General features: G+C 34.0%; 1 protein-coding gene across 2 annotated transcripts in view; it reads left to right on the forward strand.

Annotated features, from left to right (window-relative positions):
• Nucb2 (nucleobindin 2) overlaps positions 1-13,668 on the forward strand; it is a 38,520-nt gene that overhangs the window by 15,161 nt on the left and 9,691 nt on the right. For both annotated transcript variants that reach the window (XM_076846957.2, XM_076846958.2), the window contains 8 exons: positions 1,551-1,694; positions 2,447-2,554; positions 3,900-4,026; positions 10,915-11,018; positions 12,031-12,216; positions 12,753-12,843; positions 13,411-13,469; positions 13,565-13,657. In XM_076846957.2, the coding sequence (XP_076703072.1) occupies positions 1,551-1,694; positions 2,447-2,554; positions 3,900-4,026; positions 10,915-11,018; positions 12,031-12,216; positions 12,753-12,843; positions 13,411-13,469; positions 13,565-13,657 (912 nt within the window). The remainder of the gene's footprint in view (positions 1-1,550; positions 1,695-2,446; positions 2,555-3,899; positions 4,027-10,914; positions 11,019-12,030; positions 12,217-12,752; positions 12,844-13,410; positions 13,470-13,564; positions 13,658-13,668) is intronic.

The following is a 13,668-nucleotide window of genomic DNA, read 5'->3' on the forward strand; positions in this document are numbered from 1 at the left end:
GAAATTGCTGAAATGTGAGTCTTAATGGTTTTGTTAATGAAAAGAAAATGTACTTTAAAGGCAATCTATTTGATTATTAATTTCTTCATTTGTAAAATGAGTCACTTTCCCTCAGTGTATTTAGTGAGTACCATCTAGGGTGTGGTATGAAAATGAGGTTATTTATTCTTTTCTTTTCTTTTTGATACTGAGGATTGAACCCAGGGATGCTTTACCACTGAGCTACACCCCAAGTTTTATTTATTTGTTTTTTAGTTTTGAGACAGGATCTCAATAAGTTGCTGGGGCTTTGCTAACTTGATGAGGATAGCCTTGAACTTGTAACCTTCTTGCCTCAGTCTCCCAAATTGCTGGGATTACAGATGTGTGGCACAATGCCTGACTGGGGTTTTGTATTCTTTTCCAAATTGTGACCTATATAAGAATGTGTTACCCTAAAAAAAGAAAAAGAAAAAAGGAAAGTCTATGACTAGTTAAGTTTGAGAGACTCTAAGTTAAATAATGCATATTCCAGATTGTTTAAACTATATAATAAATGTATCTTTTTTATTTTTGCTGAGGATCAAATGGAGGGCCTCACATATGCCAGGCAAGTGCTTTACCACTGAACTACACCCTCAGGATATTACTATTGACTTGAACACTATCATAAGTTTATATGTATAAAATCAATTGAATATGAGACATTTATTCTAATTTTTGTAGTAGACTTCTGGAGTTACGGAGATCCTAGTGGAATGAATAAATAAAATTTGAATATTGTGAGACTAACAATGTTAGTATTGTTATTTTGTTTCAGCCTGATTATATTCTACTTGATATTTTATTGACCTATTTATTTGAAAACTTATTGACCAAAAAGATCTTTACCAAATGATTATTGGTTGTGACAGAATAATTTAATAAGGTTAAAAGAATATTTGTGATTAGTTATTTATCTCTCTTAATCAACAGATGTTCATAGAGCAATTTATTTTTAAAATTAGGTTGAAACTAAATTAAGCTATACAGAAATAATTTTGGCTCCCAATATTTTAATTGGGGAAAAGTGATTTTATTCCTTTTTTAAAAAAATTGGGTTCCTCATTACCATCTTTACTTGGAGTTTTTTTTTTATTTTTTATAATAAGCCAAATGTTTTCTTATGTAGTATGAACTTTAAATTTTTTGTCCTATCTTTTTAATTTTGACTAAAAATATCTCTCCCCTGATTTTCTTTAGTAATCTATTTTAAGTATTATTTTTTGACAAGTTATAATCTATTTTTTAAAAATATTTATTTTTTAGTTGTAAGTGGACACACAATCTTTATTTCATTTTTATGTGATGCTGAGGATCGAACCCAGTGCCTCACATGTGCTAGGCGAGCACGCTACCACCGAGCCACAAGCCCAGCCCAAGATACAATCTATTTTTATCCCTTTTCTAGAATTTTTTTGTTGTATTAATAAGTCTTTCAGATTGAATGTTATTAATGTGACATTGGGAATTCCATATGTAGTTTTAAAACACCTTTTTAGGACCTGACTATAACTCTTTCTGTATTTCAGATGAGGTGGAGGACCAGCCTACAACAGTATTATTTTCTTTCAGCTACATGTCTACTAATCACTCTTGAAGCTGTCCCTATAGACATCGACAAGACAAAAGTACAAAACACTCAACCTGTGGAAAGTGCAAAGATAGAACCACCAGTAAGTGAAGTGGGTGGAATTATAACTAAATTAATTATATCTAACTGAAGTAAAGTGGAAACATTATAACTAAAATATTGCAAATATTCATTACTTGTAAAATTGGACCTTTAGGCTGTATTTCTGAAATAGCAATAAAAAGAGTATGTGACAGGCATAGGCTGTTTAACATTAGCCAGTGTTTATTTAATGTAATTAGTACATAGAAGAATTAATCATTGCATTTCAATGTAGAACTAACTAGCTAAGAAAATACTGTTATATTCAAAGGAGAGACAGATGGAAATGAGAAGAAACCAGTTTGTATTACTGGTTAAATCTTCCTTGTTTAAACCATATAATAAATGTATCTTTATGTTATAATAACATGATATTGGTTCAGATACAAAAGTCTAAGAAATTCAGCTTTTTAACCTCAATAATTGAAATTATCAGAATAGATATTTCTTAGTGCCATTTTGCTGGAAATTGCTTCTTAAAGATTGATATCTTTAAGATGAGCACACTTGTACATGCCTGGAATCCTAGGAGGATTGCAATTTCAAGGCCAGCCTCAGCAATTTAATGAGGGCTTAAGCAATTTAGTGGGACCCTGTCTCAAAATAGAAAATAAGAAAGTGGTATGGATGTAGCTCAGTGATAGTGCATCCCTGGGTTAAATCCCCATTTCCCCCACCACTCCAGAAAAAAAGAGATTGATTCAAACATGGAAAAACTTTCAGAAGCATTACCATTTGTTTTTTAATTTGAAGGATACTGGACTTTATTATGATGAATATCTTAAGCAGGTGATTGATGTGCTGGAAACAGATAAACATTTCAGAGAAAAGCTCCAGAAAGCAGACATAGAGGAAATAAAGGTAAATGTAACTAAATACTTATTTAAAAAAACGTTTAAGCATATCAGACTCTGAGCTAAATGCCGGGGATACAAAGATGAGACTTTTCCTAGCCCTTAAGGAACACTTAGGAGAAAATCACATCCAGAAACAGATTATCTGGATGGATAGATGGATAAATGGATATTGCATTATATAGAGGTAAAGGACAGACACATAATCCAATATGAAGCAGTAGGTAAAGGCCAGAAGTCATTCTTGGTAGATAGTATATATGCCAGAAATCAAAGAAATACCTGGAAAAAAGACAGACTGGACGGTATCCTAGGCAAAAGCACAAGGGTACAAAGACAAGAAGTACCTAGAAAAATGGAAGTAGTACCTATTTCTGAATCCGAGAGTGGGAAATGGAATCCATGAATGGCCAAAATATGAGGTTGGAAATAGTCATGGGTCAGATCTTGTATATCAGATGAAGGGGCTTGGATCATGACTTGAGGATAGCGGGAAGCTATTCAAAGACCCCTCCCCCCACTCTGGGGGACATGGTCCTTGGTCACGTGCAGAGAGCCCTTCCTCCTGGGAAATGGGGTGTGGCTGGATTGCTAGACTTATAAGCACTCACTTCAGTTCATTTTTCCATTTGTGGGTAACATGGTGCTAAACAATTGATAAAGGGCTTGCTTCTGGGTTGGGGTTTTCTGTGTGGGAAAGCAGCTTTCTCTCTTTCATCTATTGAAAGTCAACCTCTTAACATAAGGATTTGAAAAATAAAAGAATGAAACCCTATATGCAAATGTTATGCTATTTGAATACGAGATGGATTTTCGTATCCATTTAGGTCCTGGAGTCAGTCCCCATGGATGCTAAGGAAGAACTGTCCTGTTTTCTTTATTCATCCATCAGTTGATGAACATTTGAATTGTTTATATTTCTTTTGGTTCACATGAATAATGCTTCTATGAACATTTATGTTCAAGTTATTGTGTTAATATGTTTTCAATTCTCTTATGTGTACCTAGGAATACAATTGCTGGCTCATATGATAACTCTGCTTTTAATTTTTTGAGGACCTTCCAGACTTATTTTCCAAAGTGGCTGCACCATTTTACAGTTCAATTTTTTGAGTTTCTACTTTGTGCTTTAAATATACTTTCCTAAATTATGTGATTTTTTTTAGACATATTGATTTTTAGAATTACAAACTGAATCTCTTCTGAGATGCTTTTTGATTATAATTAGGTGAATTTATCTCAACTAATCAAAGTGTTTATCACTAATTATTATAACCCTCTTTTAAATATGTTGTATATGGTCTAAAAACTGAATGTAATAGATAAAGCTAATTTATTAATTTTGTTGATAGAGTGGGAGGCTAAGCAAAGAGCTGGATCTAGTAAGTCACCATGTGAGGACAAAACTTGATGAGCTGAAAAGGCAAGAAGTAGGAAGGTTAAGAATGCTAATTAAAGCTAAATTGGATTCTCTTCAAGGTAAGTGTTAGAAGGTAGGAAAATTTCAGTATTTGGTTGTTGAGGTCAGTTTACATGAAACATGTCATGTTCTTCTTGTCAAAATTATATGTATTGATTTGACATCTCATAATTTTTAAGATTTAATTTAATTTTTTGCATAGATAGTATATCATTCAAAAAATTCAAATGAAGACCCATGCAGTGGTACATACTATAATCCCCACTATTTGGGAGTTTGAGGCAGGAGGATTATAAATGCAACCAGCCTTTTCAATTTAGCAAGAACCTTTCACAAAAATTTTTTTTTAAAGAGGCGGGGGAGGGAGGGAGGGAGGGAGGGAGAATTTTAATATTTATTTTTCAGTTTTCGGCAGACACAACATCCTTGTTTGTATGTGGTGCTGAGGATCTAACTCGGGCTGCACGCATGCCAGGCGAGTGCGCTACCACTTGAGCCACATCCCCAGCCCCCACAAAATAATTTTTTTAAAAGAAAGGGCTGGGATGTGGAGCAGTGGTAGAACACTTGTAAGGCACTGGGTTCAATTCCCAGGATCACAAAAACAAATAAATATGAAAATTCAAATTATTAGCTTTAAATTATTTTATCAATAGAAAGAACAAAAAGTAATGTATTAAGCCACTGACTTAAAAGAAGAAAAGCATCACATTCCACCTCCTATGCTCCCCCTCCCCCACCCCACTGTGAGTCACCTTATATCAGAGAAAATATTTGGCATTTGTTTTTTGGGGATTGATTAACTTCACTTACCATTATCTTCTCCAATGCCATCCATTTACCTGCAAATGCCATGATTTTATTCTCTTTTATTGATGAGTAATATTCCATTGTGTATATATGCCACATTTTTTTTTTATCCATTCACCTACTGAAGGGCATCTAGGTTGGTTCCACAGTTTAGCTATTGTGAATTGTGCTGCTATAAACATTGATGTGGCTGTGTCCCTGTAGTATGCTGTTTTTAAATCTTTTGGGTATAGAAAGAGGAGAGGGATAGCTGGGTCAAATGTGGTTCCATTCCCAGTTTTCCAAGGAATCTCCATACTGCTTCCCATATTGGCTGCAACAATTTGCAGTCCTACCAGCAATGTATGAGTGTACCTTTTTCCCTACATCCTCGCCAACACTTATTGTTGTTTGTCTTCATAATAGCTGCCATTCCGACTGGAGTGAGATGATATCTTAGGGGAGTTTTGATTTGCATTTCTCTAATTGCTAGAGATGATGAACATTTTTTCATATATTTATTGATTGTATATCCTCTTCTGAGAAGTGTCTGTTCAGATCATTGGCCCATTTATTGATTGGGTTTTTGTTTTTTTGTTGTTTAGCTTTTTGAGTTCTTTATATATCCTAGAGATTAGTGCTCTATCTGATGGGTGAGAGGTAAAAATTTGCTCCCAAGATGTAGGCTCTCTATTCATCTCACAGATTGTTTCTTTTGCCGAGAAGAAACTTTTTAGTTTGAATCCATCCCATTTATTGATTCTTGCTTTTTTTTTTTATTGGTTGTTCAAAACATTACAAAGCTCATAACATATCATCTTTCATACATTTGATTCAAGTGGGTTATGAACTCCCATTTTTACCCCAAATACAAATTGCAGAATCGCATCGGTTACACATTCACATTTTTACATAATGCCATATTAGTGACTGTTGTCTTCTGTTACCTTTCCTATCTCCTACTATTCCCCCCTCCCCTCCCCTCCCATCTTCCCTCTCTACCTCATGATTCTTGCTTTTATTTCTTGTGCTATAGGAGTCTTATTAAGGAAGTTGGGGCCTAATCCCACATGATGAAGATTAGGGCCTACTTTTTCTTCTGTTAGATGCAGCATCTGTGGTTTAATTCCTAGGTCCTTGATCCACTTAAGTTTTGTGCATGGTGAGAGATAGGGCTTTAATTTCATTTTGTCGCATATAGATTTCCAGTTTTCCCATTACCATTTGTTAAAGAGGCTATGTTTTCTCCAATGCATGTTTTTCGTACCTTTGTCTAATATAAGGTAATTGTAATTTTGTGGGTTAGTCTCTGTGTCCTCTATTCTGTACCATTGGTCTACCAGTCTGTTTTGGTGCCAATACCATGCTGTTTTTATTACTATTGCTCTGTAGTATAGTTTAAGGTCTGATATAGTGAGGCCACCTACTTCACTCTTCCTGCTAAGGATTACTTTAGTTATTCTGGGTCTCTTATTTTTCCAGATGAATTTCATGATTGCTTTTTTCTATTTCTATGAGGAATGCCATTGGTATTTTGATCAGAATTGCATTAAATCTGTATAGTGCTTTTGATAGTATGGTCATTTTGATAATATTAATTCTGCCTATCCAAGAGCACAGTAGATCTTTCCATCTTCTAAGGTCTTCTTTGATTTCTTTTTTTAGGGTTCTATAATTTTTATTGTATAGATCTTTCACTTCTTTTGTTGATTCCCAAGTATTTTATTTTTTTTGAGGCTATTGTAAATGGAATAGTTTTCCTCATTTCCCTCTCAGAGGATTTGTCACTGATGTACAGAAATGCCTTTGATTTAGCGGTAGGTGTTGATTTTATATCTTGCTACTTTGCTGAATTCATTTATTAGTTCTGGAAGTTTTCTGGTGGAGCTTTTTGGGTCTTCTATAGAATCATATTGTCAGCAAATAGTGCTAATTTAAATTCTTTTATTTTCCTATACGTATCCCTTTAATTTCTTTCATCTGTCTAATTGCTCTGGCCAGTGTTTCAAGAACTATGTTAAATAGAAGTGGTGAAAGAGGGCATCCCTATCCTGTTCCAGTTGATGGACATCATTATCCAAAGTACATGTATGAAGACATGAATTAATGTGAACATACTTTATATACAACCAGAGATGTGAAAAATTGTCCTCTATATATGTAACAAGAAATGTAATGCAAAAAAAAAAAAAAGGAAGAGCAACATCAAAGGAAACCAAAAGAAAATCTAATTAGAATAATGTCACATATGGAATAGAACAATTGTCAGAGAGCTAACCCTACAAAAATCACCAGGCCCTCCTGAGCACGGGGTGCATGCCTGTAATCCCAGTGACTCTAGAGGCGAGACAGGAGGGTTGCAAGTTTGAGCAATTTTGTAAGACCCTATCTCAAATGAAAAATAAAAAGAACTGGGGATGTTGCTCAGTGGTAAAGCTTGCCTGGGTTCAATCCCTCGTACTAAAAAACAAAAAACCAAACAAGAAATAACTATACAGTTTCATAAAGGAATTCAAACCATTAAAAATCAGATTATCAGTGCTCTCTAAACTATTGTTGAGCACCGAAAAAGAAAGCTTCCATGTTCTTGTTCTGTATTGATACCAAAACCAAAGTTATTGTATAACAAAAATAAAATCTTGGGCTGGGGATAAAGCTCAGTTGGAAGAGTGCTTGCCTCGAATGCACAAGGCCTTGGTTTAATTCCCAGCACCATAAAAAATGAAAACCCCCAATCTTTTCTTTCTTTTAGTTTTGTGGCACGGATGATCAAATCCAGGGCCTGTGTAAGTGAGGAAAATGCTTCACCACTGAGGTATACCCTTAGCTCAATAACATAGTCTTACAGCAAGTAAATTTATTTTAGGAATGCAAATTTGACTTACTATTAGGAAATCTAATACTATAAATCATTTGAATGAACCTAAAGAGAAAAAAAATGTTTAAAATATTGATGTAGCTATTCTTCTATTCTGCATCAAAATATGTGTAATGAGTCAAATATTTAAATGTAAAAAAATAAAATTTCAAAAGTAATAGGTGACAAAATAGGTGAATTTCATTTATTATCTCAGAATGGCCTTTCTAATTATGAGTCAAAATCAGAGGGCTAGATTTGGCCAATGCGAGAGCCTTCAAGCTGGTTCATATGTCCTGTGACATGCCCCCATATGTTGGTTGTGCTCTTCTGGTGGTTGATTGTGGTTATTTGTCTGTGTGTGTGTGTGTGTGTGTGTGTGTGTGTGTGTGTGAGAGAGAGAGAGAGAGAGAGAGAGAGAGAGAGAGAGATATTGACTCCAGGGTTGGTTTACCACTGAGCTACATCCCCAGTCTGATTTGTTTATTTATTTATATAGGGTCTCTCTGAATTGCTAAGGCTAACCTTGAACTTGTAATCCTCAGACCCCAGCCTCCCAAGTTGCTGAGATTACAGGTGTGTGCCACCACACCTGGCTTGGAATAGTGGTTCATAAACTTAAGATTGCATAAGAATCACTTGGCAAGCTTGTTAAAAATGCAGAGATTCTGATGTGAATTAGGAAATTTATGAATTTTCTCATTGATTCATAATTTATGAGTTAAAATTTCTGATAATTTAAAGAAGAACTTACAGGATTTTTTGGGGAAGGTAATTTTTGAAGTAGGTATTGCATTCACATGGTTTAAAATTAGAAAGCATAAGAAAGTACAGAGCAGCAATCTACCTGGTATTTTTGTTCCCTATAACTTCCTACTGACCTCTAATACCGTCCTTGTCCTTGAGGTTCTTTATTCTTACAGAAACAAACATAAATAAAAGTAAGTTTATTTATTTAACCATACTGGGGATTTAACTCAGGGTACTGTGTACACTAGGCCAGTGCTCTACTGCTGTGTTATATCCCTTTTTAAAATATTTTATTTTTGAGCCAGTGTCTTGCTAAATTGCTCAGTTTATCCTTAAACTTGTGATTCTACTGCCTCAGACTTCTGGGATTATAGGCATTCCCACTGTACCTGGATAAAAGCTCTTTTTACATAAAAGGTAGCAGACAGGGATTTGGAGCTCAATGGTAGAGTGCTTGCCAAGCATATAAGAAGCCCTGGGTTTGATCCCCAGCATCACATAAATAAACAAACCAACAAACCCCCAAAGATGGCATACAGTACACATTTTGTGTACTGTTTTCCTTTTTTGAAACATTTTGAAGATATTTCTGTTTTAGTACATGGAGACCATCTTTACTTTTTTTTTTTTTTTAACAGCTGCATAGAATTTCATTATATGGATACATTTAACCAGGCCTGTTATTTATTTATTTATTTTTATTTCTTTTGTAGCACTGGGGATTGAACCTAGGGTCTCATGCATGCTGGGCTACATCCTTAGCCTTGCTTTTTTTTTTTTTTTTTATGTTGAGAAAGAGTCTCACTGAATTGCCCAGCCTCAGCCTTCTGAGTGGTGGGATTATAGGTATGGACCATCACACCTGGCACGAGGTCCCTATTGATGGACATGTGGGTTATTTCTAGTGATTAATCTTGTATGTTCCATATAAGATATCTGTAGGATAATTTTCCCACAGTGAAATAGCTAAATAAAAAGATATGTATGTTTATAATTTTGATAGCTGTTCCTACTATTACCTCCATGGAAGTTGAGCCAGTATGTATACCCACTAGCAATAATTCTGAATTTTGCAGTTCCGTTAGATGGTTTATTTTATTTTATTTTTTATTTAGTTGTAGATGGACACAATATCTTTATTTTATTTATTTTTTTAATGTGGTGCTGAGGATCGAACCCAGGGCCTCACACATGCAAGGTGAGCACTCTACCGCTGAGCCATAACCCAAGCTCCTGTTATATGGTTTAATAGTGTAGTTTAAGTGTGTATTTCTCTTATTTTGAGTGAGGTTAGGCATCTTTTCATATTTCACTGTCTGGCTATATTTTTTTAGGGATAAGTCCTTTAACAAATTTCTTCCTTATGAGTAAAACTCCTAATACAGTGCCATACTAGAGATTCAGTGACAGCTTGACTGAACTACATCTTTACTTTCTGACATAACAATATGTTCCAGGTTTATCTTTTACTTACCCTTTTCTAAGCCCTAAATCAGCCATTTCTCTGAGGAGCCCTGTTTTCCTCCCTACCTCCACTACTGGGAATTGAATCCAGGGGCACTCCTTCATGGAACTACACCCCATCCCACCCCCCCACCCCCCTTTTTTTAAATTAAATTTTGAGACAGGGTCTTGCTAAGTTGCCTAGGCTAGCCTTGAACTTTTGATCCTCATGTCTTAGCTTTCCAAGCTGCTGGAATTACAGGAGTGCACTGCTGTGTCTGGTGCCCTGGTTCTTTTAAGGGGAATAATATTATAGATCAAAGGCCAGCAATAGTATTTTCCTTGTTACTGGAATGTATTTTTATTATACTTTCATCAGATGTAGGAAATATATACATGTCTCCATGCATACATATACATGTGAAACAAATGCAATATACATGTTGCATGTACATATTTTAGAAATCCTGAGTTCACACATAGTACTAATTCCTATCCGTTTCACATACTTTTTTCGTGTTTGTATATTCCTTCTTCCTAAGTGAAAACCCTGATTTCCAACTTCAATACATGACCCAATCAGTTATACAATTGAAATAAGCCAGAGTCACTTTACCAGTTCATTTTGAAACTTGTCTTTAAAAATTTCTTTCAAAGAATACATTTGTTGTTTCTTTAAAAATGTCATAATTCGAATGAATTTACTTAAATTAAATTTTTATTGCTCCACAATTCTCTTCAGAAATGCTACTTAGATCTTTGAGGGTATTATACTAGAGTTTACCTGATTTTAAATAAGGTATATCTGATAGTTTCAAAATAATCAAAAAGGTTTTTGCTGTTAATTATGCTGATAGTCAATAGGCTTTCTACATAGAACTTTAAAATATGCATATTAAATTGTATCCTATTTAGATTCATTAGCTTTGTCTAGAATAATAATATGTGTAATATTCTAAAACTGGATACGAGCCCTTATTCTGAAACTTTGAAATTTTCTTATAAAATCCTGTAATAATAAATGTGAATGTATTTTTCTTATATCATTTATGTTAATGTTCCTAGCAACTGGTAATGGATCATTTACAGTTTTCTCATTTTCTTTCAGATATAGGCATGGACCACCAAGCTCTTCTAAAACAATTTGATCATCTAAACCATATGAATCCTGACAAGTTTGAATCCACAGATTTAGATATGCTAATCAAAGCGGTGAGAATAATTCCGAAAAGCATTGTTCTTATTGTACATTTGAGGTTTTGTAATTTGGCAAATAAACCCAATGAAGCAGAAATAAAGCTTTTTTTTTTTTTTTTTTTTGGTATTGGGGATTGAACCCAGGGCCATCTGAGCTACATCTCCAGCTCTTTTTAGTTTTTGAGACAGGGTCTCACTAAGTTACTTAGGGTCTCGCTAATTTGCTGAGGCTAGCTTTAAACTTGCAATCCTCCTGCCTAGCCTCCTACGTTGTTGGGATTACAGGCATGCACCACTGTGCCAATGAAATAAAACGTTTATATACTTGCTAAAATATCTAACTTTAAAGGGAGGTAGCTTAATCTTGATTATTGCAGGTATTAATGTGGACATGCAGGTTTATAATCACTTATCCACAATTTCAAAATTCAAAAACCTATAAAAACTGAAACCTGGCTTGAACTAACCAATTATAGTAATGTTATTTGAAGTTTTTTATTTAGTCTATTTATAGACTTTTGTTAAAGAAATACTAATATTTTTGATTACAGACATTGCAGGATGTCTTATAATGTGGTATATGTGTCATATTCCCTGTCTAAAACTTGGAAAATTATAAAACACATCTGGCCTAAGGGATTTTAGATGAGAATTTATAGACCTCTCATGTATAAAAGAGTTACCAAACTAGATGTTCTAGTCTGGCAGTATTAGATTTAGTGAAATGGTTAGAAACCATTCTAGTTTTCTATACCGTACAGATTGATACAGTCCATTCCATTTTTTTAAAAAAATCAACAAATATTTCTTGCTTATGAGAATTTTCTAGAATTGAAGCTAGATTTGAATTCTTAGTTTCTTTGAACACTTACATTCCCTGGTAATAATACCGACTCCAGTAAAATGGTAGAATTTAAAAAGAGTAGTCCAGTCATTTTTTGCTCTCCTATACTACCTTCTGTTAGTGTGCTATATTTAAGAATGGCTTTGTTTATACTTTTCAAATACATTTCTTTATTTTTTTAAGGCAACAAGTGATCTGGAACACTATGACAAGACTCGGCATGAAGAATTTAAAAAATATGAAATGATGAAGGAACATGAACGGAGAGAATATTTAAAAACACTGAATGAGGAAAAGAGAAAAGAAGAAGAATCTAAATTTGAAGAAATGAAGAAAAAGCATGAAAATCATCCAAAAGTTAATCATCCAGTAAGAATTGTGACTTTATGAAACCATATTTATTTGTTTATTTATTTATTGGGTACCAGGGATTGAAGTCAGGGACACCCGTCCACTGAGCCACATCCCCAGTCATATTTTGTATTTTATTTAGAGACAGGATCTCAATGAGTTTCTTACCACCCTGCTTTTGCTGAGGCTGGCTTTGAACTCACCATCTTCCTGCCTCAGCCTCCTGAGCAGTTGGGATTAAGGCAGGCTATTTGTTTATTTTTAATGTGTATATATATATATAATATAAACTAAACAACACATTTAGTTTATTTATTTATCTTTATGTAGTACTTAAGATTGAACCCAGTGCCTGAGTTACTACTGCAGCCCATGAAACCATATTTTGATGAAGATTATTCTTTATTATCAGATGGCAGAATTTTATCATAAGTTGTTAGTACTTAAATCTTGACTCTCAATTCTGCAAAATTCCTCAAACTTATATTTTATTTTAAATCTATGCACATAGATTACATTTTTGATTCAAGCAATTTCTTAAAATTGGTTCACAGGGAAGCAAAGATCAACTAAAAGAGGTATGGGAAGAGACTGATGGATTGGATCCTAATGACTTCGACCCCAAGACATTTTTCAAGCTACATGGTAACAGATTTGATACAAATATTGCTCTTTATATTTGCTATTTGAAAAGATTATACTTGCTTTACTCTTCATTGATTTCCGCCATGGTCTGCTATTGAGTCTTATATATAGTAAATACTTAGTTATCTCTCTAGGTTAATATTATGGTCATTTTTACTGGTAAGCAGAATAAAATATTTTAGATAAGAAGCCATCTTTCTACCTGTTTTTATTATTGAGTCATTGTATGACTTTTTGCAAGATTCTTTGTAAACCGAAGGTAATTCTGTGGCTAGCTAGCTTATATCTAACAGACTTTATACTATAATGTTAAAATTTACTTTTACAGCATATTGCTTTATTTTATCTTGTTGGAAAAAAATGGTTATATTTTTATGAAAATGATGAATTATAAACATTGAATTGTTATCTGAAGCTGCACGAAAAAGAAGATGCCCTTCTCTGCAGTATATTGTTGTTTCATCTCTCTACTGCTTTTGCAAGCCATGTGTTCAGTAATTGTATTTTAAGTACTTATTTTCCAAGGGATTAAAATCCATTTCTGCTTCTGTAACTTTTAAACTTTAGATGTCAATAATGATGGGTTCCTGGATGAACAAGAATTAGAAGCCCTATTTACTAAAGAGGTAAATGAGTTTATTAAGTACTCAGTGTTCTTGCTTTTTTTTTTTTTTTTTAAATCTTCTCTTCTTTCATGTTGGCCTTTAAATTTTATTTTTAGTTGGAGAAAGTATATGATGCCCAAAATGAAGAGGATGATATGGTAGAAATGGAGGAAGAAAGACTTAGAATGAGGGAACATGTAATGAGTGAGGTATGTTTTAA

Source organism: Callospermophilus lateralis, chromosome 2, assembly GCF_048772815.1.
Source record: "Callospermophilus lateralis isolate mCalLat2 chromosome 2, mCalLat2.hap1, whole genome shotgun sequence".
Lineage (NCBI taxonomy): Eukaryota > Metazoa > Chordata > Mammalia > Rodentia > Sciuridae > Callospermophilus > Callospermophilus lateralis.